This window comes from Aythya ferina (genome assembly GCF_964211825.1).
Source record: "Aythya ferina genome assembly, chromosome: 12".
Lineage (NCBI taxonomy): Eukaryota > Metazoa > Chordata > Aves > Anseriformes > Anatidae > Aythya > Aythya ferina.
In genome coordinates, this window is record NC_140308.1 from 19029499 (window position 1) to 19051057 (window position 21559).

A 21559-nucleotide genomic window follows, 5' to 3' on the forward strand; every position below is an offset into this window, starting at 1 on the left:
AATCCCTACAGTTTGTGTAAGCTCTGACCGGGTGAAAGGAGAAAAATGTAATGGTGTGGAGCATCAAGGATACACACAGTACTGAATGCATTAAAATATTCAAAGGTATATTCTTAAAAATGTAATTCCTTGTAGAAATGTGTGACCTTATATGAATTCAAATAATAATAATAATAAAAAACACACCAGAGGTTTGAGTATTTTAGGTTTTATACAAATAATCTAACCTGTATTCTTTACTGATTGAGGGCCTGCATTAAAAGGAATTTAGATAATGTTGTAAAACACTAGGGTTTTCTTCATACAGTGTACACAATTCATGTTGTAAGCTCTCCGAAGTTAGTAGGTTCTTCAACTCTTCTTATGACTGGCACAACCTCAGGATCTACTGAGCCAGATGGGACGGACTACATCACTCAAACAAACCTGTGAACTCAGACTGACAACTCGTAGTATCATTTTAGATCAGCCCATGTTCTTGTTTGTAAAGCAAACAACCCCACCACAATGCCCCCAAATAAGTGCCCCCAAGTAGATGCTTCAGCTCCAGAAAACACTCCAATACCTGACATAAACAAGGATATAGCCAGCTTTTGCTTTTGTTTTAGTGGTGCAGTTATACACACAAGCAGGACTAGCTTCCCTTTCCCTAAACTGTATTTTCTTTTGAATTACCAAACATCGCTAAAGATATTCTGAGGTATCACTGCAAAAAAAGACAAGATCATCTTGCTTGGTATGTTTAATCTCATACAAACCATGTAATAAGACTTAAAAAAAAAAAAAATACCAAACAATCCCCTCACCAAACCTTTCAGGCCACAATTGTTCAGTCTTAGTCAAGACTGATCCTCTCTATGAGGAAATAAATCTGTTTTGCTTAACTCCTGGTTACAACTCCTTAAAGAAAAATATTTGATTAATTATGAGTATGTCTAAGATCATCTGTATGTTCAATTCTGCATTGGTGAGGAATAGTTTTGTGACAAGTCCATCAAATTTCTAATCCGTAAATTGGAGCGATGCATAAATCAATGGTCTAATACATGGATTAAAGTAAATACTATTTCCAACATGAAGTTAAATGCTTCAAATAGTGCAATCCAGGAAATCTTGTTTCAGTAACATAGGAAATGGAGAACTATTGCTCTTTCTTCTTTTCTTTTCTTTTTTTTTTTTTTTTTTTTTTTAAACATGTGCTTTATTGTTTGGAATTCTCATACATCTAAAGTACCATTATAAGGAGCACCTGTAGGAAAATCAAACCTAGAAGCATGCACTTGAAAGTAAGGATTGTCTGTTATTAATCAAATATTTCATAGACATTGAAAATAAACCTCCTTTCTTAGCTTTACAGGATTGACCCACAAAATGCACATCTACCTTATCACAGTACATACAAATATTGTGGATGGACAATAGAAATCACCACTCTTCCATATGAGATGCATCAAGAACAAAGCGTTATTTCTTATAATGTCAGAAACATAAAAGGCACCATAATAGAATGTTAAAAACAAAACAAAACAAACAACAACAACAACAAAAAAAAACAACGCTTCAGTTTATGCCATTATATTTTGGTTTAAAAGTGTAAGAATTGTGGTCCTGACGTAAAACAAAAAGCCTTTGACACCTGTAAAGTATCATTAGAAACTTGTAAACCTTTACATTTTTCCAGAAGTATCAGGTGCAAATGCAAGGCAAATATAAAATCTATCGACTTATTAAATTACAAATACTACCCCAATGAAAAAGCTGTAGTTACAAAAATATAAAAAATATTCTAACTCCCATTGTTAGATTTTAGTTTCAATCTACAAGTTTCAATCTACAAGTCGAAAGCCAGATCTGATTTAGACACATTTCTAGACTAGGAAAGCGCTGTTTGTCATATTTTTAAATCAATGTTCTAACCTCTTACTACAGTTTTGCTTTATAAATTTGTTTTATTAGTGCATGTTAAGGATGCCAAGGGGAGAGTGCTAACAGATAAAAGCTTGCATTTATCAATGGATAGTAGCAATGTGAGTGTTCCCTGTCTGCTGTCCTCCCAGAAATCATTTCACCCATCACAGATGAAAGTAAATTTTTTTGTGAAATGTTTTTTCCCCAAGCTTCCATACATACATACTTTGTGTAGCAGCATGTGATTTTCATTTTTGAACCTGTGTCCACTGGTAGACGATTGAGAAGTGCTAAGTTTTTTCTCACAACCTTCTGTGAGGAGCAGTGAGAAGTATACCAACTGCCAATGCTACGTCATAGCCTAGCAGCTGCTGTAGCAAGGACAATTATTGTCAACATCTCTGTCTTCTACATGGTTTGGCACATCCTTTATCCATATCTTGATTCTCTAGCCCTTGGCTTTAGTATTACCTGGATCAGCATAGGATGCTGAAGCAGCTACAAAGGCAGCCTAACAAAGTGCTGGTAGACATTAAAATGAATTTACTTTAATCATTTAATGACTAGATGAAATGGGATATTCTTAATGAATAAACTCCATGAAATGCTGAGCCTAAGCCTGACAAATGTTAATGCTTTCATGGCTGAATACTGGAAGGAAGCTATGTTTCTTCAGTACTTTACCAGTGCTAGCAGAAGGCATCCAGCTTCCAACTCTAGGCAAACTGAAGCCTTCTTTCTCTGTTTTAGTGGAACTAGCATGGATTAGTGGAGTAATACAGCTGTACTCCTAGATGATTACTTGATTTAGCTGTGTTTTAATAAGAGTACAACAGTATATGAAGAAGAAGCTAATATTCCTCATTATGTTTCAGTTTCATACAAATAGGGTTCAAACAGACACCATATTCACTCCTGTGATCAAAACTGTATATTCACTCTGATTATGCTGTGATGGCAGGATTTCTTTTTAACAGAAGTTCAAAGGTATCTACATACATCTGCCAGTGATTTTTTTTAAATAAGCATGCTGTACCTACACGTTTAATCAGATCCAGAGAACACTTCATACTTAAAAACAAAAAAAGAAAAATCCAGTACCTTGTAGTACCTTGCAGTAGGCTTCTGAATTTTTGTTTAGAATTTTAAGATGGGAATCATGTTCCTAGCTAAACAATTGCTCCGAGCATTTCTGTCTTATAAAAACAACAACAACAACAACAAAAACACCTCCCCAAAAAACAGTAGTAGATGTCATGACCAACTCCTTTCCCCAGCCTGTTGAGTCAAAAGTTCAAGAATGTAACTTCCAATCAAGGCACAAAATCATTTACTGACTCCTTCTTCCACCGTTCTCTTCTCATTTTCCCCTTCCTCTTGAAAGAAAAAAAAAAAAAAAGTTGGTGTAACAATGTCGTATATTAACAGACATTAAATTCAATTCAGTAAGTCTTAGCTGTATCTGAAATAAGTTCTGTCTATTTTGAATTTAGTTTAATTAGATGAACAGCACATTTTCAGCAGATTCTTGTTCATTTTCTGCGTTCACCTTGAAGTGGAGGGGATGGAGGAAAAAGCCACAGCAGTTTCATGCATATTTTTCAAGAAACTTTATGTGGAAGTCTTTCATTTTCTCCAGTAGGATCTTCAGCTTTTCTATTGGAGGAAGTATGGTCATTCTGAAAAATAATATTTAGAAGAAAAAATATATATCCAACATTGTCTTCAAAACAAACTGATGTGTAATCTTGACACAGATGTTGACTTATCTCAGGGCAATGCTAGTAATATGTAAATCTAAATATCTGTTTTGATGTGGTGCTCTATTTTTTTGCATTTATGCTTTAATCAAATATTAAACTGGAGCAATTAGTTTCCATTGGTTAATGTATAGGAATTACAGAACTTTTATTTTTTTTTGCTGAGTGATACAAAACATTATCAGGAAGAAAAATCAGTGAGTCAGTTTCCATTTTGGTGGCAGTTATGTCAAATACTTTTTTGTTTAGTATGAAGGGCTGGTGATTATGAGTAGATGTACATTTCTTTCTGAATTGAAAATTTAAATACAATTTAAACAATGTAACATCCCACACTGCATGTTTAAGTCCCCCTTTTCCTTCAGCATAATCTGAAGATCACATTGAGTTATCAGCCTGTACACAAGAATTACAGAGGAAAAAAAAAAACAAACAAACATTTTTCTACACATGTACAGGGATGGACTTGCAACAGCTTTTCCCTGGAGCTGCATGCACCCGGACATCTAACTCAGCTCTCTGTACTGCTGAACTTGCATAGCTAATGGTACCCTCTGTTACACTGCTTCAGACCAAACAAGACTAAATTCCATGATAAACTGCAGCTATCCGTGGCTTGATTCTAATAAAATGTTGTTTATTGGAAGCAAGAGCAATGGACTCTATATTCAGTTTTGGTATTAAAAGATTTAGTCCAATTTCTTGTTTCAGTAAACAAAGTAATTCAGTGTGTGTAGAGCAGATTTATAGGGGAAGGTACTGCATGTTTCACATGATTTCTCCATATTGAAACACTGTTCAATTCCCCTCCGCTTATTAATGCCTTAGCCGACTTTAAAGCTTAGAGTATAAGCTACTAATTATTGTTTTTATTTGTGGAGAAGACATTTCCAATGTCAGTGTATAAAAATAGAATAAAGCTATATCAGCAAGCTGGGAAAACACTGTAAAAACCCAAACAGCTCATCTAGCAGATCAGGTCTGTTCAACAGAAAATGTCAGTAGAGTGAGACGACATCAATGTAAATAAGATTCCTTATATTTAGTCAGAAAATAAAGTATTGGGATGGTACTTAGTTTATTACAGTTCATTTGATTTTAAATCAACAGAAACTGTACCTGAAATGGTAACTTCCTTCTCTTTGGCCAAATCCACTTCCAGGTACAACACAAATTCCAGTCTCTTCCAGAAGTTTCATGCAATATAGCATGTCGGGTGCCATTTTATGAGCCTAGTGGAGTGGATGCTTTGGAATTAATGAAGTCAAAATATTCCAAATAACTATAACTCATTTAATGACTTTTTTTTTTCCTGAAACCTTGTCTTGCATTGTTAGTTCCTATTTTAACTATTACTAAATACGTGAAGAACAATTCCTAATTATACAGTTCACACTTAATTAAAAAATGGTAATTCATGGAGGAGCAAGGGTAAAGAACCTACATAAAACACTTGTTTTGAAAGAAAGCTTCTAGATAATTTTGTTTTACTCCTTGACTGGCTTGTAGCTTTTTGTGAAAAGTCTCAAAATCGTATTTACAAAAATCTAAGCTACTGACATTTGACAAAATGAAATTAGAGCGGTGTGTTCCAGTTCTGTTAGCAGTTACTATTTTTTCCCTTGAATTATCTGCTGACTAGAAAGTCCCCTGATTAATAACTATGGAAGTTCTTACATACATGCAGGTTATACACCTTGTCACAGAATCAGCAGAAAGAGCCCTGTTTTTGCCCTCAGCTATGTAGTTATAATTCCCTTTAAAAAATGTATGTTACATATTGGGTAATAGAGCTCCAGCTAGGAACAAGACTTGTCATTTAGTGATATAATTGACTGACCCCAATGAGGGGAAAAAAAAAAAAAAAGAAAAAAAAAAAAGAAAAAAAAGCAATTGTGCAGAACTAAAATTGGTAAGACAACCTCCCTCTCTCTTTCCTATGCTTGCTGAATGTGGCTTCTTTACAGGGTCAGTAGTGTTCAGCTGGTCACAGTCCCAGGCACATAACCTGGCCCAACCTAGCCTGGGCAGGGGCAGCAATCTGGAATGTGCATGAGTCCAGCTACCTGTCTGTCCTGTGACTTTATTTAACACTACCCTCCCTGGTTAGCATTCTCAACCTGGATGTCTTACAAGCGTAGAGAAATGCTCTGTTTATTTTTTAAGTGAAGGTCGTGTTACATTTAAGATCATACATAGCCAATGAAGTCCTTTTTTTTACATGGCCTTACTCTACCTTTGGAATAAAAGTTCATCGTTAAAAGTAGCAGGCACAAGCATGTGAAGGTTAAAATGGACTGGAAAAAATGGATGACTGACCTTTGCCTCCTCAATGGCTTTGGCAGGGATAAAGATCCGTGGGAAAGCATACATAGCTCCTTGAAGTGGATTGCAGTGAACTCCTGGTACCTTGTTAAACATGTCTTCTGTCAGTTTTGCTTTTTTGGCAAGATTGTTCAAAACAGACTCCTTCTCCTGTTTAAAAGGAAGGTGTTCAGTTTGGCATATTTGAAGTGGCAGTAAAAATGCTAGAGAAAAAAGGGATGCTTCAAGGAGCCTACCCAGAATTAAGCATTTCTAGGACTCTGCTGAGCTTTCAGAACAAGTGATGCTCCTAAATCCAGTCTTACTTTTACAGCCAGCAATGCAAAAAAAGGCATTAGCAAGATATAACTATGAAGTGTTATAGATAGACAAAAACCTGCTCAAACCTCTATCTGCATGTCCTGTTCTTCCTTCCAAGCGTCCACCCTTGGCTATTTTCAGAGACCATGTTACCTGAACCTTTGGTCTGACTCAATACTGTAATTTATTAAGCCATATTTTGTTTCATTTGTACAGGTGAAAAAATATATGTATACTTTAACACAGAATGCCATATAGTTCAGTGTATAAAGGGATACCTAAGAACCAGGCTGAGTTTATAACTCTGTTTGAACTTATATTCCTCTTTAGATTTAGTAAAAGCAAATATATATATGTATTTTTTTCTTATGCTAAACACAGAAGAAAAGTTGAACTTAGCAGCAGAAGAGGTGATTTAATAATGCCTTCTTAGCTTTCCTTTGGCTCCTAAGCAGAAGAACCATAAAAGGAATAAAAAATATTTTTAAGGTAGATATATTCAGCTAATATAAAAACAAACAAACAAACAACTGCATAGTTCTGTAAAATGAAGAAAAAGGCCTGGTCTCTATGCATATTTTGAGTTCACGGTGCACAGGATAGGTTTAGGAAATGTACAACAGAATAAGCATGTTATCACTGACCTTTATGAACTGTGAATAGGATTCTTCTCCAGGTACTGGAGGATTAACTACAATATCCATTGCTGCTTGTCCTGAGACTGGAGAACAAATGCGAACAGAAAGCAGCTTAACAAGCTGTCCTTTCATTTCTGGGTGCAAGTTAATGACCTCCATATAACCTCCTCTGTAGCCACATCTATGGAGTGAACAGAAAAGATCAGTTGGCCCCAAGTGTATATATGCACTTTTATATGTGTGTGTGTATGTGTGTATATATATATATATACACACATACACACACATATATATAAAAAATACTGGAAAAGCGATGAAAATAATTGCAAAAGTGGCAAGAGAGTTAAGATCTTGCAATATGTAACACACGGGTGTTGAAACAGCTGCTATAGTCATTGTTCTAAGATGGCACTAAATACCATGCCATTAAGCTCTAGTATCCCATACAGGGAAAATAGCGTACATGTGGCTTCCCTGTTGGACAAGTTAACTATTAACATGGACTGTTTTCTCTTCAGAACAAGCACATACAGCTGTCACAGAATGCATTTAATCAGAACATTCTTTTTGTTCCATCTCTTCCTCTCCAAAACAACCAAACCCAAACAATTGTAATATTAAATGTCCTAGTGACATTAAATGTACTTAAGCTGTTCTGTTGGATTTTGGAGAGCCTCTTTTCCTTTATCACAGGTTTAGGACTGTAGGATTTCAGCTTTGTGGAACAGAGGCATTCGGTGTCTGAAATAAATACATTCATAATGTTGAACTATTCAGTACATTGAAAACCACAGGGCTAATTCATCACAGCTTAAATGTTTGTTTTCTTTTTCTTAACATTTTTTTAAATTAAAATCAATAGAAGACACTGGATTACCTTCAGGTCACTAATGAAAAATGTCTGTCCAATCAGATTAACAGGGAAGGTGAAAATTTAAATTAAAAATTAAAATTAAAATGTTAAATGAAAACAGACTTACTCGCCCATGTATCCCTTAGATGTAGAGTGAAAAGAGGCCAGTTCAACATTGTTATAGTACTCAGGTCCCATCTCATACAGAATCTTTTTGAAGGAATGAAACTGGCATCCTTCAGAGTACACATTGTCCTGGTAAACCTGAACAGTCAGAAGACATTAATGTACTCTGTTCCTCCAGCTAACGATAAAAGACGGCCTTTTAGAGAGCCAGATCTGAACTGAAGACACAGTTGTTACACTTGAAACTTAAGCCTTTAGAGGACACAAGGTTCTTTGTTAAGTAATAGTTACTGTAATGATGTGTTTTATCTCACGTAGCCATACTTAATAGTTTAGCCTTTGGAAAAACATTGAACTTCTTTATATAATTTACCCTTGACTTGTACATTTAAATTGATTTTCCTTCTGTTGCTTTCATTTTAAGTGCTCTGAAAATCACACAGGTTTTTAGGTCAGTTCTAGCAAAGTCTCTTCCTCGTGTTTCCTGCTTGTGTCCCCTACACTTTCTCTCTAGTTCAAATCCAGATCGAGCCACCTTTCATTAACCCCCCAATATTAATAATCTCATATGTTTGTCCATGTCTTTATATGATAATAGAGAATCTGTTCTTTAAAATGCACCACTACCACATATGGAACAAAGTTACATTTTTTATGCTTACTCTTAGCTCTGCTTTTGAGGGAACAGAATACACCCTTACCTCATCAGCCAGAAGAAAAAGTTTCTCTTCCCAAGCAAAGTGTATCACATCTTCAATGCACTTTCTGCTTTGCACCTGTCCTATAGTTTGATTTTTAAAGCAAGAAAAATAAAGTTAGTGGAGCATACAGACAAATCTTTTAGTGCAGACCTACTTAGACAACTACCTTTTCAATAAGATGCTCCTCTGTCTCAGAAAAGGGCTGTTGAATTTTAGAATACAATTCACTAAGTCTGAAATCAAGGAACATTTTTAGAGGTGTTATGGTTCAAGGCAACTTAGTCCATCCCAAACAAAGGAAGCATGAGCATCAGTAATTTACTAACAGTAGTCTGTGTATAAGTGATCATTTGAAATCCTCACATGTGTAATGATTGAACAGGTTATTTCACAATGCAGTTTAAGCACAAGTTTGACAGATAATTGCAAGGAGATGAATTATTGTGTTCCTGTTTGTGAGCCAAGCCACAGTAATTGACACTGTGCCTTCCTGACTCAAGTAAGATGTATTGACTCAAGCCAACTTTCTGCAGTGAGCTATGAATATATACACATAGATTTTTACTGCAGTTCACCTGACAAGCAACATAAAGACCACTTACGACTGTTTACAGTCATTTAATTTTATTTGTTACCTTCCATCCCCAAGCCACTAATAGTAATGCAAAATAATGTTAATAAACATGATGTGTATAATGATAACTGACAATTGTCTCGTCCTAGTAGTCTCAAATAGGTTGAAGAAAATGAATCTTATTTGAAAGTTTGATTTCTTTTAGCTTGGTGAAGGAGCCCTGGTCCTTCTGTATTTGTCACACTGTTTAAGGTTCCACTTGATCCCATGGAAGCCTTAGGATTTCTGCAGGAATATTGCTGAGATAGGAATCTTCCCACTGAGTCCAGCTCATGCAAGAATAGCTGCAACTCCACAGCTCAAACAAATCTGGAACAGTGCAAGCTAGTTTCTCACTAAGCAACCTCAACTGTGCAAAGAAAGAAATCTTTCCAAGAGGGGCAGTGCTTGCCACTGAGTTCAGAGTCATCTGCAGTCATTGCCTTACAGGCATCTTAGAGACGAGATCCTTGATACAGACCAAAAGTGACTGAAAGTCATTCCCCAAGACTGTAGAAGTTAAATGGAAGCAATGACTTCAGATGTGATGCAGTGAAGTGAACCTGCTCCCTTCTCTCTCCCCAAGTTGCTGGAATTCCATGATACCAATAAGAAGTTTCTGAAAGTATGCTGTACCATCCTACATAAAGTACTGATCTCTAGAGCTCAGCTTTAAATATTTGATACGTATTTTGGATTTGCCTGCAATGTCAAATGAATGAAAGAGAAACAAAAAATGTATTAGAAAAACATCAATACAAACATCAATACAAGAAAACCACTACAGACCTGTGGGATTTCCTGGGTTGATGATGCAGAGGACTTTTGGATGGCAATATGCCTTAGCTTCATTCAAGGAGCGGCGAAGTTCATTCACATCTAGAGACCAGCAATTTTCTTCATCCAAATAGTAGTTCACCTGGATGGCACCGAGTTCAGATATGGCTGCTGAATATAAGGGATACTGTGGTATAGGGATCATCACTCCTGTTCGGGATTTTCCACCTCCTGAGACCAGGATCTTTAGAATTGTCTGGGGAAAAAGTAGGAAAAAAAAAGTCCTAAGTCAGAATTATTAGTATACTCTAGAATATGTTGTTGATCTTTCTTCTTAAAAGAATCTAGAGTTAAGATAGATTTCTAAAAGCTGACGGTCCTTTCCTTACATCAAAGAGTGTGTTTTTTTTTCAAGTTAAGTTACTGACTGGGTAAGAATGGTCTAACTGAGCTTCAGAGAATTCATCTGCATGTCACAGCTCCTGAACATGATGTCTGATCAACTTCAAAATGTAGAAAAAAAAAATTCTGAGCACAAGGCTAGAGGAAAACTTGGAAAAAGGAATATCTAGATCATGAGTATATGTTTGTTTTAGTTTTTGTTTTTTTTTTACTGTGCTCAATTACAGTTAGAAGCAAAGAAGCCTCAGCTAGTTGTTGCTCATTGCCTTCCACTCGTATTGTCCCAGTGAACACAAGAGGCCAAGAAATAAAACCAAAAATTAGCACTGGGGCACATGGAGGTTCTCCTTTGTAATGGGAGACCTGTTTCAGATTAGGAGCAAAAGTGGCAAGGTGGCACCAAAGCTAGAGACTGGCATTATGCTTTCATGTTCAAGAAATACGAGAGAGCAAAAGTCTGCATATCTTAGGATGCATTATATGCACATCTTATGCATTATATGTAATTTATGCCCAGAAAACACAGGCAGAAATGGAATGCTTGTGCTAAGATAAGTCCAGAGGATTTACCTGTTCCCAACAGCTGTGTGTCTGTGTAGGCTTTTTATGTGTGAATTAGATAAAAGAGTACGTTTGGTGTGGGCAGGGGAAAGATTTCTTGCCTTTAGAATCCATGGAGAACTGAAGTACAGGTACAATCAGAGCAGGCATCATTACCAACATGTTATTATAGTGTAAAAACAGAAATAGCACTTCAGATGTAACAGCAGTACCCTTTAAGTTTCCCAAGCTTCTGGAACAAAATCTGCCTTTCTGTGCCTCTCATCACATACTCACTCAGTTGCTAAGCTAATGATTTATAATCAACATCATTTTATACCCACCACTAGTTTAAAAATACCGAACATCCAACAAATGTAATCAGGAATTAAATGCAAAATTTAAAATAAAGTCTTTAATACTCTGTGTCCCCCATGTTATGGAACAATGGTTGTTCTATCCTTGGAAGTTCCAAATAATGAGACTCTTTGTACTGCTGACATTTTACCAATGGCAAAATCAAACAAGCATGGTACGGATTTGATGCGCTATGCCAGCTACAAGCTGCCAGTATAACACTCGGCATTGGAAACTCTAGAAAGCCAATTCTCTAAAGTCATGAGGAGAGCTGTTTATGTCTGAACATTGCCATTCTGAACTCTGCCACTAGATGTCATTTAAAAACAACAGCAAGCTTTAACAAACAAGTCTGCCGTAAATAAATAGATAAATAGATAAATAAATAAATAAGGCAAAGAATTATTGGTTGATGTAATATCAGCAAACGTGCCTGTGTAAAGTAAAAGTCTAACAGAGACAGTTATTTCTCTTAAATGATTACCATCTTTGAACATTGGTTGAAGCCAACACCTAGTTTCTCCCAAAGATAGCTATTGAAATGGATCTTTGTGATTTTCACTGGCATTAATCTGCACTAGCAGAGTGTTTATTAGGAAGAAGAGCTCCCAAGACTTCTCACCTCTTTGCCATGGATTGATTGACCTTTAGTGCTTAATGCATTCTAACTATGGAGGACATCATTCAGTCTTAGTGGTCTGTCTCCTATATTTATATTGTAGTGTGTATGTAACTTACACTGCCTATACAAAAGGTACTGGTCAATATATATTAAGAGACTCCATGGGTCTGTTACTTAGCTGGCACCTTAAATCCTCATAATTGGGTGTATTTGTTATCAATTCAGTTTGACTTCAGTATCTATTAGATCAAACTCACAAGAATTTGTGAGACCAGATGTTCAACAGAGATCAGTATTTCTGAAGGTAACTAATGACATATAATTTATACCAGGAAGAGACAGGTTTAATTTTAACACTTACAGCAATGCCATCACTTGCCCCAGTGGTAAGATATATGTTATCTGGATCTGCAGGAACTCCTCCATCTCTTCTTTCAATATATGAAGCAACATCTTCACGGATGCAATTTATTCCTTGACTGGCACTGTAAGCTCCTGTGAAAAAGAGAATGAGATGAGAGTTGTGTACAATGAACGTCAGATTTGCTGTTTGCTAGAAAATCCCCTGAGCTGGTGGTATATTATTTTTTTTTAATATGAGGGCTTTGGATCCCTTTTTTTTGCTTTCCAAAGAGCATGAAAGGGAGTTGGATTGTTGGTAGAGCAAAAGCATTTATTTGGGATGAGACAAATACAATAATTATCACTAACATACAAAAATAAATTTAATAAAAGTAGGCTTTAAAGGCTACTTTGCAAACTGGGTCAGCAATCCCATTTTTACTTTCTCCCAGTTGCTTTCATTATGCTGAAAGCCATTTCAGGTCAGTCACAATTATTTAAGTAATGGGAACAAAGAACAGGGGTGGCATGTGCAATAGGAGAGAAAATAACTTCTTAAAAATTCATGACAAAAATAAGATTTTTATTTGCAATATGAAAAGAACATGAAACCATTTCTTCCCAGTCTGAAAAGCAAAAAAATCCTGAACTGCTTCCCTCTCCCTCCACAGCAACTCCCTCAACCATTTGCAGTTACCTGTAGCAGAAACATCTAGTATCACACCAGTACACAAGGCTTGTGAAGTTTACAGAGCATAACTAATAATCTAATAAAGTAAGATTTTAGATGCTGTGTGCATCATTGCTGAGCGTGTGCAACGAGTAAACAGTAAAAACAAGTCTAAGCCTAAGTGAGGAATGGATTCAAGCTATGAGGCCTAAGGCTGATGGATGGTGAAGTGACAAATGTACATGTAGTTTAGAACACTGTCATGAACCTGCAGAGTCTTCTCTGCCTTTTGGGTGGAGTGGAATAATTGTGCCTGACTTAACTCTTATCGCTCAGTTATATCCTATAAGTCAGCCTAATAATACTTCTGTAGCAGCGCAATTTACAAAGACAAAGAACCTTTGCAAGTACTGTGCAACTGTATGGCACCAAGTGGCTATTCAGGGCACAAAGTTCCCTGATGTCCTAAAAATTGACTTTCACACAACAATAATCTATATTGGGTTTGTATAAGGGTCTTCTACCGCAGCAAGGAAGCCCCTGTTAAAGAGGGGAACAAAGCTAAGCTACCATCCTGTTTTGTGCTCCTTTGAAGGCTGAGTCTCAGTGGGAATATACAGAAGACCTGAATTCAATTTTCAGGCCTATACTTGATTGTACTCAGTTGGTAACTTTGACTAAAACCCATTAGTTTTCACTGTGGCATGCAGATAAATTAAAAAACAAACAAACAAACAATTGAAACCAGTCAAAAAAAAAAAAAAAAAAAAAAAAGTCAAAAGAATCCCAGAGTATTTGAACACAATAGAAGTTGAGGATGTGTCTGAGCCATCACATGTGGTCTGGGAGAATGAGACTCAATGCTACTAGGAGGGTTTTGCCAAATGAATGTTCATTAGAAGTGAGGTTATTTTAGTTCATACCCAGAAGTCAAGTAATTCATATTAAATTTGCAATTAATAGATTTAAGCAGGCCAATATAGATGCAAATACACCACTTCATAACATATATAGATTAAACATATATAGATAAAGCTTAAACATATATAGATTGCAAAATCACTTCTGTGTTGAACTGAAAAATGTTTTAGAAGTTATTTAGAACACAGCACTTAAAGCTACGTGGAAGGATCAGTTTTTGACTTCTGATTTTTTCCAAGAAAGCAAATTCCTCTGTCTCGGCCACAGAAAGCAGCAACAGGTTTTCAAACTGTCAGTGAAGTGCTTGGAGTCAGCGCCACGCAGCTGCAATTTCACTCAGGCTGCGTATTTACGGAGTGCTGTACAGAGGCTGGTGGGTACCTGGGGCCGAGAGCAGGGGCTGATAGATGGTACTGAAGAGACGGGTGGAGAGGAAGTGTAAACCAGTAGAGTAGATCAATAAGGTCTACAGTGTTCTTGGTTTTAGGGAATTCAGAGGGACAGATGTTCTTGGTACATACCATAGCAGGGAAAAAAAATATAATCCAAGACTGCAGTTTCTGACTTACAGAACTTACATTTATCCACTGAAATTAAAAGGGTGTATTCAGAATGTTGTGAATGTTTCAGGCCTACTTCTGTGCCTACTAAGCTAATGCAAATTACTTGAAATACGTGATGATCTGCTGAAAGAGAGATTTTGTACAGGATCACATATTTCTGAAATATACAAGGCTAAATTCCATTCTGCTTAATCCAGAAGTGTGGGACCAAGACTCAGCATTCTGAGAGCTCTTATTACACCCCCAAACTTGAAAATCACCACCGAAAATGACTGATGAAAAATTCGGTTATATCCCCAGTAACTTTCACATGACAACCAGTATCGTGTTGATGAGTTGTTCCTAAGTGAGCTACGAAAGGATTTCATGGAGTCAGAGTAATTTCTCCGTTTTGGTAACTGTATTTTTTATGTTCTCTGTATAGAAACAAAACCAATGCAAAGAAGGCAAGGATAGAATGCATTCTATATTAGGCTGTGTTGTTAGGAATAGTCTAAAGCTGAAATACTGCTAATATAACCCCTAATTAGGTTTTGTTTATTTTATTAAGTTTCACCTACCCTAAAAGTATGCCAGAGCAAATAGCCACTGCGATCACAAAGATTAAGAAATACGCCAGTTAATCTCAGATGTACTCTGAAATGTCACTGTTCACTGGTTTTTGGACCTGAAAGAAGGTAGTTTGGTGTGCCAGACTCTTTGCCCTACCCTGTAGCTGTAACACAGCCTTCACAGTAGAATTTTTAGTGACATTTCCCAGATACAAGCAGACATCACAGCTGATAGAGGAGAAGCAATTTGTCCCTTCTATTTTCTCTCTGCTGAATTTGCAACGTTTGTACTTATTTGTGCATAGATTATATTTGTACTCTTGTGGGAGCACTGGTTGAAGAACAGAGTTCTTTAGTTCTTTGTGGGGTTATTTTGCCTTGGAGAAATGGGGTTCTGATATCTTCAGCTGGAACTATCTGGGATAAATAAAAAGCTACCATGTTCTGAGTGTGCTCTTCCCTCTTTGCAGAGCATTATCACCTTGGTATGTGTGTTTCAGATACCCCAGCTCATATCCTGGCAAACATATTTGTGCAGTTGGTTCAAAATGAAGGTACAGGACTGTGAGCTGGATCAGCTGAGATGACATAAAGTTTGTTGATCCCACCACTACAGTGACTGCATACTTCATGGCAGGGAGAGGAAACATCTAGAGTTGATAAAATTGTAAACAGCCCCTCCTAGGATCGAGCAGGAGACATAGCTGTCAGTCCAGGTCTAACAGATGTCAGAAGATGCCTAAAAGACATTTTTTATAGAAATAGCACTCTGCAACACTTTTCTGGTAGAAAAAAAGCTTAGCATTATGTTTATGGTTATGCCTAGAAAGTGTTGTAGTGAGGACCCTGTGAGTGTGTAATCTTTATCTTGCCCTCTTCTGTGACAAGTCTTGTAAAAAATTGCACCGTTACTGCTTATCAGTGGGCCGCACCGAATCTCCTCCTATCATTTTGCCCTAGGCCATCTCCCATTTGTCTTGTAATCATATAGAACAAGATTAGGAAATTTCAGTACTGCACATATTGAAACTACCTTAGTTGATTCTATTGCACATAAGAGCAACTGAAACAGATGCTTACCTAAGCTGTTACCTCCACAACCCTGCAAGATCCGTCTGGCTCGCTTTTTCGCATCTTCTGGAAAACTTGGGCTGTCCAGCAGGTTTGGGTATGTGCACAGTGCCACAACCTAGAGTGCCAAGAAAGCTGTAAATTTGCCACTGCTCAATGGTTATTTCAAGTTGGTAACATTACTGTTAACTTTCCTTGGACATGAAGATCACAACTTAACTTTTTAAAGCTAATTTAAAACAAAGGCTGTTGATGAAGGGTTTGCAGTTGTTTCTTTATGGGTAGTGCTTATAGAAGTGAAGAATCTTATCAGGTTCCAACTTCTGCTACTAAAAGCAGTTATAGAGGTATTAACTCTTTGAATTACAGATGGTAAAGATTGGAGTCAAAGTGAGATCTGCGTAGTGCAAACACAGCGAAACAGTTCATTATTCAGAATAGGAAACCTGTAAATAGCTCTGTCCTCCACTCTTTGTGTATTACTAGCCCACTTTATTGACAAGAAATAAAGAGTATAAATATGGAGCAGAACTGAAAAATGTGATCAGAGTTTTAAGTCCCAATTTCATGTTCTGTAATCCTTCCCCAAAATAACTTACAGTTATTATCAATATGAAGTTGTGAGAAATAATTAAAAAAGAAGTGGTGGTGTAGAACATAGTAAAAGTAGAAACAGCACCTAGCAGAATTAAATTTTTGAAGAAATGTAAGACAAATCTAGAGGCCTTGCTTGAGATCAGCTTTGATTTGCTCCAGTCTCTCTCATGTTTACGTTCACATGGTGTAATATGGATTGGCTGTTGTCATCTTGTGGGCAAGTGACTGAAGAATTAAACTGAATGCACATGCAGTCATGGGGAAGAAGGATTTCCCATTTACCCAGTATTTTATTTAATAATATTGGATCTGAATTAATTTGAAAGAAGCTCTGTTTTTTCTAGCTTGTATAGCTCAGTTTTATAATCTTGGCACATGGACCCCCAGATTTATATGGCTTCAGTTTGGCCTCTGAAATTCTCTGAATTTATAGTATTATAGGCTCATGATTTTACATGTGTGTGTAAGGGATGTTCAGAAACTGTTTTTACTTGTAAGCTTTTTATTTAAAGAGTATAAAAATACTTTTATTAAATAACACAGTAATATAAAATTTGAGTAGTATAAAAATAGTATTTATTGAAATACCATAGTGGGTGGTGGTTTTTTTTGTTTGTTTGTTTGTTTGTTTGTTTTCCCCCAGCATACTGCTGCAAAATCAGGAGTAGTACAACTAGTTGCACCCAACTGCAAGCAGATTTTAAGTATACTGTCAGATGAAGAAAAGCTTTTTTTTTTTTTTCCTTAAGAACAATTGCTATCTTTTCTAAAGTGCATTACTGATAACAAATGTGCTGAATGATAATACAGAAGTATCAGGAGAAAGGATGGATGGGCAATGATCTCAAAAGTAAGGAAAGCTACTGTGTTAGTTATAGGACTTCTAGCAGAAATCCAAACTTGTAATTCTTTATCAAAGGCTTACAAGTATAAATGCATGTAAGGAATCATTAATATTAGTAAGAGAGTCAAACATGTTAAGGTATTCTTCATAATATAATCAAAAAAAGCAACAATAATATTTTATTATATTCTTACCTGACGAAGGAAGGTGATTGGCCTCTGTCCCATTGCATGTGCATCTCCAATGTTGGCTTTAATTACTTCAGTAAAAGGTTTTTTGATTCCCTAGAAGGAGAAAATTCACAATGGGCTGTTAGGGCTGAAACAGATGATAAAGAATTCCTTTTTGTCATATGGCTGTAAGTAAACAGTGCATAATCTCAGAAAAGAAAGAAGTTTAAAGCTTAATGCATTTCTTTACAATAGCAGATCATAAATGCTTTATAGAAATGATGCTGTGACACAGTTTTAAATGACTGATAGTCTTTTTTTTTTTTTTTTTTTTTTTTTTTTGTTAAAGTGTTTGTTCATTTTTCTGCTAGCTGCAAGTAAGAGATTGACTTGCCTGGCAACTGCAGTGTGAGGTAGAAAAGCTGAAAGAAAGGCTTTCTGAATTGCCAGCATGAGAACAACTTGTTTGATACACCTGAGGGCAGGAGGGATCAGTCAAGAAGCTAAAAAGATTTGAGAATATTTGAGAAATCCACCAACAACAGAGACCTTGAAGCCTTTAGTTCTTATTAGAATTTGCTTATACACTGCTTGCTTATTTATTTTCTGACTATTTACATTAATTATGCATTATGTTATGTCCCCTACGTTACCATATACAGATGTTTCATCATAAGGAACTCTATGATAAACAGCAAAAGTGCTAAATAGTCACCATGAATACTTAAACGCTTCTTAATTTCTGAAATCTGACCAGACAGCTGTTTTACCAGCGAGGAATTGAATAGATCAAGAGAACAGAGGGAAAACAGTTGCAGAATGTTGGTTAGCCACCACAGCTCTTTAAAATGGCAATTAAAAAAGAGGAAAAATGGTCAGCAACTGCCCGGTAGAAAAAACACCATTGATTTAAATAAGAAAGATTAACTGAAAGTAAAGGTCAACATAAAGACTAAATGAGCAAGGTAAGAGCAATTTTATAGCTTTTCTAGTGTAACTTTGGGTATGAGAAATGGTAGGGAAGCCTTCAAACCATGACAGGATTTTCATGCAGACTAATGAGCTGCAAAATTATACTGCCTATGTGTTGGCCTGCAGTGACAGATCAGAACCCAGATATGCAAAGATAACAATGACCAAAATATTAGAATTCACCAGGGTTACAAATTCCAAGGTATGCCAAAATTTGGAGGCATAGCGTGGCTAACAGCTTATTCTAGATAATGTGGTTCAAATTCTCTCTGTGGATCCAGTTCAAGGCATATATAACTGAGAACATTCAGTTTTTCATTTGTTTGTTTGCTTTGTTTTCATTTGCAATTAAATAGGTGGCATTAAGACAAGACAATTGAACTTATAGGATCCTGACTTAGCAGGGTCAAAGCATTTTACATGGCCTTAAATTTGGCAGGAATTGAAAAGTGGTTCACTTAAAATAATTGAAAGTGACTCATTGATTACATCAAGTCATTTGCTTTTATGTTTGCTGATATAAATGAGTGCCTAAATAAGAGCTGCATTTCAATTTTAAATTACAGACTAGGAACAGAGATTCCAGATAAAGGTATTACAGATATTTGAGGCTGAAGTTCAGCATTTTCTGAGTAATGCAAATGGTTAGAAATAAGTTTTCTTCAATCAGTGTCCACTGATAGCATAATCATTTCACTCTCATTTATGAATAAGAAGGTAAAGAAGAATAAGAAACATGTAGAAGGAGAATGAGTTCAGTCTGAATGAAATTAAGAAAGATTCCTGCACATCTTAATTCTGTTTGGTTCTTTTTATGGTAGACAGAATCTGGCTCACTATACTTGCACACTAATACAAATGTGTTAAAGAATAAGGGATGATATTTTCTTTGCCCTGAGTTAGGGTATTGTCTAAAAAAGCATAACAGTTCCCAGCAATAAGCAGAAAGAGATTTTCTTTTCCCACCAGATTAAAAACAGAACAAGCAAAAGCCCTAACACATAAATTTAGTACATTAGCCAAACCAGATGGTTTTTGCACACAAATACTATTGTGGTCTTTCACAGCAACACTCTCCTCCTTCCCTGCCAACAGGTACTTGTTTTTGTTTGCTTTAGTCATCTTAGAACATAGTCATGTGTCTGCGGACACTGTGTGCCATTGAAAATATTCCATGGGACTGGTTCAGGAAGAAGGCTTTTAAATGGAAAATGCCACGTAAGCAGACACAAAGCTGGCGTACCAATCTTTTAATAAAGCAATTGGCAATTACTTGCCCTTGTATCTTTTAAAAAGTGCCCAGAAGACTTTTCTCTCTGCCAATGACTCAGCTTGTAGTTGAAGAAAGCAGGGGAGCTGGGAGGAGTTAGTGAGGATCACCGTGTATCTGTTTTGTCAAGTAATATCTCCTGCTCTGCAATGGTAACTTGAAAACAAACATGCCCACTGAAAACACTGGAAGGTTTTGTTCTCTGTTCCTGGCAAACGCACCTCTTTGAGAATCTGGTTGCATGAAACTGCAATGACACCTTTATAAACAGGTCCTTGGACAAAAATCAAAGCACGTGTTTCAAAATAGAACCTTTATCGCCACTCTGAAAGTTTGGGGGAGAATTGTAAAAAGGCAATTATGAACAGCTCTAATTGAAATGATTGGGTTAGACATACACATGTAATAGATGAACATAACACACAGTGAGCTGAAGGCATACACGGCCTTCTGAGATGAGGGTAGCCAAGTAACACAAAGAGCAAAGCCTTAAAATAATCTCTCTAGCATTCCTGCGGCACTGTTTTTGTACAAAACGTGTACTAGTCAAATTCTTCGGGGTAATAACAACATCGGCAAGGCTTGCTAAAGCGGTGAAGGTGGGGAGCAGTATCTGAAATCCTAGAAGCAACCATGCCAGATGCTTCATTCAAAGCAGAAATCAATCCTCACGGTGACAAGGGAAGCTGTGAACAGCAAAAAGCCTCACTTGAATTGCTAAGCTGTTCCCCCTCCCCGATATTAAGTCGTAAGTTAAGAAATAAGAGCAAAACACGCAGAAGGCGCTGGAAGCATCGCCGCATCGGGATGCTCCCTCAGCACCCGGCAGCTTCATCAGCACCCGGCCGCGGTGCGGGGCTCGGACGGGGCCGGGGGCTGGCGGAAAAGCCCCGAGCGGCCCCCAGCGGCCCCCAGCGGCTCGCTGCCGGCCGGGGCGCTGCTCGGCCCCGGGGCTCGCTGCGGGGAGGGCGGCCCCGGCCCCGGCGAGCCCCCCGGCGCCCCAATCAGCGGCGGCGGCGGCGGAGGAGTGCCCCGGGGGCCGGGCAGGGCCGGGCCGGCGGCGGGGCCGCCGGGGAGAGGTCGCCCCGCCGCCCCCGCCTCACCTTGCGCAGCTCCTTCTCGATCTCGCCGGCCTTGAGGACGATGGGGCCCCGCACCGCGTACTCCACCGCCTTCACGTAGGGGTTCATGGACTCCAGCGTCAGGATCTTCTCCCGGCTCGCCTTCTCGTTGAGCTTCACGGCGGAGGCCTCGGCGGCGCTGCTCCAGCTCGCCGCGCCCTCCCGAGCCGGCTGCGGGAGCCGGGGCCGCCGCTCCCCGCCGCCGCCGCCGCCGCCCCCGGGCCGGGCCGCGCCGCGCCGGGCAGCCGAGAGGAGCCGCAGCATCGCCCCGCCGGGCCGCTCCGAGGCTCCCGAGCGGCGCTGTCGCCGCGGATCGCCGCGTCCCCGCCGCCCTCGTCGAGGCGAGGGATGCGGGCGCCGCTCAGCCCTGCCCCGTCCCGCTGCCGAGCCTAGCCGCGGGCGCTGCGAGCGGTGCTGCGGAGCGGCGCTGCCACCAGAGCGGCAACACGGGCCAGCATTGCATCAGATGCCGCCGCGGAGCCCCGGCCCCGGCAGGAGGGCCCCGCTAGGCTGCCGGGCACGGGCGGCCATCCTCCGAGCCCCCT

The 21559-nt window shown here is 38.3% G+C and overlaps 1 protein-coding gene across 2 annotated transcripts; it reads right to left on the bottom strand.

Moving 5' to 3' along the window:
• Positions 1–192: 192 nt before the first annotated feature.
• On the bottom strand, positions 193–21559 carry GPT2 (glutamic--pyruvic transaminase 2). 2 transcript variants are annotated; one of them, XM_084533073.1, is made up of 12 exons: positions 20997–21559; positions 17676–17765; positions 16050–16158; positions 12284–12417; positions 10014–10257; positions 8612–8691; positions 7912–8048; positions 6938–7112; positions 5988–6143; positions 4788–4900; positions 3458–3587; positions 193–3284 (listed from the first exon to the last, which is right to left on the bottom strand). In XM_084533073.1, the coding sequence occupies exons 1-11, from the start codon at positions 21276–21278 to the stop codon at positions 3497–3499; spliced, it is 1611 nt and encodes a 536-aa protein (XP_084389199.1). In that variant the 5' UTR covers positions 21279–21559; the 3' UTR covers positions 193–3284; positions 3458–3496. The 2 variants fall into 2 exon arrangements, with proteins under 2 accessions (XP_084389199.1, XP_084389198.1); XM_084533072.1 differs by having other exon boundaries at positions 193–3587.

Bases quoted from the DNA above. Each gene is read 5' to 3' on its own strand.
- GPT2 (XM_084533073.1), bottom strand. From the start codon at position 21,278: ATGCTGCGGCTCCTCTCGGCTGCCCGGCGCGGCGCGGCCCGGCCCGGG. The intron at 8,049-8,611 runs GTAAGGGTGTAT...CTGACTGTTCAG, and splicing joins TTTTTCTTCTGGCTGATGAG to GTTTACCAGGACAATGTGTA. The intron at 3,588-4,787 runs GTACAGTTTCTG...ATTATTTTTCAG, and splicing joins GAAGGAAGTTACCATTTCAG to AATGACCATACTTCCTCCAA.